This window comes from Rutidosis leptorrhynchoides, chromosome 2 (assembly GCF_046630445.1).
Source record: "Rutidosis leptorrhynchoides isolate AG116_Rl617_1_P2 chromosome 2, CSIRO_AGI_Rlap_v1, whole genome shotgun sequence".
Lineage (NCBI taxonomy): Eukaryota > Viridiplantae > Streptophyta > Magnoliopsida > Asterales > Asteraceae > Rutidosis > Rutidosis leptorrhynchoides.
Genome location: NC_092334.1, coordinates 40013532 through 40017505, shown reverse-complemented (window position 1 = coordinate 40017505; position 3974 = coordinate 40013532). Strand labels below are relative to the sequence as shown.

Here is a 3974-nt window from a genome sequence, read left to right as displayed (position 1 = left end):
CGATCTTTAGGGATGACATGATTTTTTTTAAACCAATTGAACACCAATATTGATGGTATATATTGACTCTATAGGGAGGTTTTACCGGATTCGTTCACGGACCTCTACCCGGACCACTGCCCGAATGGATGTGTTTCCGGGTACCTTCGATCGGGTTGAGGTTTCCGCCCTAACGTGTGTGTTACGTGCAAATGATGAGGGTAGTTGAAATAAATGATCTACTGATGCCAAAAAATCACCGTTCAAAAAAAAACACATTTTAAAAGACTCCCACAATGAGGCGGAAGTGGAAATGTCATCTCATAATGAGGCGGACCAGATGTGGACTTTTCTGGCGTCCACCATTAGAGAGGCAGCCAAGGAAGCCTTAGGTGTGGCAGTAGGAACATCGAGAGGACATAGGTCGGATAGAGAATCATGGTGGCTTAGTGACGAGGTTCAAAGCAAAGTCGCGCTTAAGCAACTAAGATTTAGAGAGCTCATCACTTGTCGGGAGGGGACTCCGGCGGGTAGAACTAGGGTTGAAGAGAGATACAAAGAAGTCAAAAGAGAAGCTAAGAAGGCTGTAGCTCGTGCAAAAGATAAGGCATATGAAGATTTATATAGAAAACTAGACTCCAAAGAAGGAGCAAATGATATCTACAGGATAGCCAAAGTTAGGGAGCGAAGGCGCAAGGACCTAGATAACATCAAGTTTATCAAAAATGAGGCTGGTCAAACCTTAGTAAAGGAAGATGAAATTCGGAAAAGATGGGAAGAGTATTTCTCATCCCTTTTCTCTGGAGGAAGACCTGAATGTCTCGAAGATCCGCAAGATTCTGATATAGAACAATCTCAGAACAACATTGATTGTGGGAGGATCAACCAAGAGGAAGTAAGATCGGCACTACGAAAGATGGGGAGAAATAAAGCTGCGGGACCGGACCAGATCCCTTTTGAGGCGTGGCAGTGCCTCGGCGACGATGGTAATAGGTGGTTGACTTGCCTTTTCAACAAGACGTATCAAAGCTCTAAAATGCCCATGGAATGGAGACTGAGCGAGATTATTCCCATCTATAAGAACAAGGGGGATGCTCAAACCTGCGGTAACTATAGAGGCATAAAATTACTTAGTCATACTATAAAGCTTTGGGAGAGAGTGATCGAGACTAGACTTCGACGCGTAACAAATGTTTCGGAAAATCAATTTGGTTTCATGCCAGGGCGCTCTTCGATAGAGGCTATCCATATTATTAGGAACCTTATGGAGAAGTATAGAGAAAAGCAAAAGAACCTTGAGATGGCTTTCATAGACCTGGAAAAGGCCTACGATTATGTTCCACGAAACTTGATTTGGAAGACCCTTAGAGATAGAAGTATCCCGAGTAGATATATTAGTGTTATTAAGGATATGTACGAAGGGGCGAAGTCTTGCGTTCGAACGACAGTGGGAAATACCGAAGTTTTCCCAATTGAAGTTGGCCTGCATCAGGGATCGGCCCTTAGCCCTTTTCTTTTCGCTTTGATTCTTGATGAGCTTTCTCGAGGGATACAAGAGCGTATCCTGTGGTGCTTAATTTTTGCAGATGATATTGTGCTTGTTTCTGAATCTAAGGAGGAGCTTAATAGAAGATTGGAGCAATGGAGGGTTGCCTTAGAAGGTAATGGTCTAAAAATTAGTAGACAAAAGACGGAATATCTTAGATGTGATTTCGATAGAAACAATGATGAACAAGATGATGGAGGGAGCATCTGCATTGGAGACCAGATCCTGTATCCACAAACCTCGTTTAGATATCTAGGCTCGATGCTCCACAAATCGGGGAAGATAGATGAAGACGTATCTCACCGTATTAAAGTAGGGTGGGTGAAGTGGAGAGCAGCGACTGGAGTCTTATGCGACAGGAAGATCCTCCTAAAGCTGAAAGGGAAATTCTTCAAGGTGGCAATTAGACCTCCCATGCTATACGGATCAGAGTGTTGGCCAGTGACGAAGGCGCAAGAGAGAAGGATGGAGGTGACAGAGATGAGGATGCTTAGGTGAACATGCGATAAGACGATGTTGGACATGATTCTAAATAGTGTTTTTAGGGAGATCCTGCAAGTTAGAAGCATCATCGACAAGCTAAGAGAAGAACGGCTCCGATGGTTTGGGCATGTGAGGAGGCGACCCCTTACTGCACCTGTTAGGAGAGTCGAGGCACTTACTGTGGACGGTGTAAGGAGAAAGGGTAGACCCACACGTAGATGGGAGGATAGAATAAAGCTCGACTTGAAGGAGTTTTTACTGACCGAGGACATGACTTCTGACAGGAACACGTGGAGGGCGAGAATTAGAATAGATGAGTAGGCTTTGTTATGTTTGTGTGTATGCGGGTAGGGGTGCTTGTGGGTATGTGGGTTTGGGTGATTGTGTGTTTGTTTTTTGTTTTTTTTTTTTTTTTATATGTATGTTGTGTACGTATGTTTCTTCTTGTTTTGTGTTTTTTCGCGCTTTGCATTTAACCAGGATCCATCTTGATTTGGGTATGCTTGGAGGTTTGTGTATGTTTGTACGCATGTTTAGAGTTTCGGGTATATATGCTTGCGTGTTTAGGGTTTCAGGTGTGGTTGCTCGCGTGTTTAGGTTAGGATGTTTTTGGGTATGTATGTTTATGGTTGTTTTTGTGTGCTTATATGTTTGCTTGGTGTATGTTTATGGTTGTTTGTAAGTATGTTTTTGTTTGGATGTATATGTATGTATGGTTATGTATGTTTCTATGTTTTGTATGTTTAGGGATATAGGTATGGTAGGGATATAGGTATGTTTAGGGATACAGGTATGGTAGTGCGTATGTGTGTTTGTATGTATGTACGCATGTTTGTTTCATGTATGTTTGTTTTATGTTTTGTTTAGGTACTGATTTATGTATGTATCTATGTATGCTTTTGCGGATGTGTGTATGTAGTTTTTGTTTTGTTGATATGTATGTTTTTGTGTGTTTCTGGTTGTTGATTGGTGGTCATATATGTTTTTTTTTTTAGTGTAGCATTTCTCTATTTTCCTTGGGCCCCGCACAGCTGTATAAGGTACGTGTAGTTATATATATATATATATATATATATATATATATATATATATATATATATATATATATATATATATATATATATATATATATATATATATATATATATAGTTACTTTTTTTTATACACGGGTCTGTTAAGCGAGACTTTAGCAAGCGTCGATCTATTGGCTACTTGACTGCCGCTTAGAGCCTAAATTGAACTCCAGGCACGACGTAAAACCTATGAAAATTTGATTCTACCATTTTCATGGCGTCTCTGTTTATTTTATTTTTTATTGTATTATTACTATTTTTTATCTATTTATTTCATGCTTATTCTATTTTTTTTTTTTTTGGCCGGAGGTCCCCTTGAAAGCAATCTCTCTATCCGTCGAATAGAGAGAGGGAGAACTTTCTTCGCTCTTGTGAGTGTTTAAATCGGGGTGGAGAAATGATTTCTCTTTATTCTAGGATAGAGAAAGGATTGTCTACATCCTACCTCCCCCATACCCCACTCATATGGGATTGGGTATTTTTGTTGTTGTTGTTTTAAAAGACTCCCACATCATCATCTTGTATCCCCCTTTCTTACACCATCATCGTAGCCGACCACCTCCCATAACTAGGAATGGCAATGGATCGGATATGGATCGAGTGAGGCCGTATCCATATCCATATCCATTTATTTTTTTTACTTTTCATCCATCCATATCCATATCCGTCGGGTGAAGCGGGTTAATGGATAATTATCCATATCCGTTTAAATTTATTTTATTTTTAACAATTATAAACGGTAGTTCACTATATACGATCAAAAGTAATATTTTTAATAGTTTATGTAACCGAAAGTCACATTTTACTAATATATATAACAAATATTCAATAGATAACATATTAAACGTGTAAAGATATCGACATGTAAGTTGCTTACTTTTAGTTACATGGA

General features: G+C 39.6%; 1 protein-coding gene across 1 annotated transcript; it reads left to right on the top strand.

Moving 5' to 3' along the window:
• Positions 1–292: 292 nt before the first annotated feature.
• Positions 293–1152, top strand: LOC139887806 (uncharacterized). The gene is made up of 2 exons (XM_071870860.1): positions 293–1085; positions 1127–1152. The coding sequence occupies exons 1-2, from the start codon at positions 293–295 to the stop codon at positions 1150–1152; spliced, it is 819 nt and encodes a 272-aa protein (XP_071726961.1).
• The last annotated feature ends 2822 nt before the right edge of the window (positions 1153–3974 follow it).

Bases quoted from the DNA above. Each gene is read 5' to 3' on its own strand.
- LOC139887806 (XM_071870860.1), top strand. From the start codon at position 293: ATGTCATCTCATAATGAGGCGGACCAGATGTGGACTTTTCTGGCGTCC. The intron at 1,086-1,126 runs GTAACTATAGAG...CATACTATAAAG, and splicing joins GGGGGATGCTCAAACCTGCG to CTTTGGGAGAGAGTGATCGA.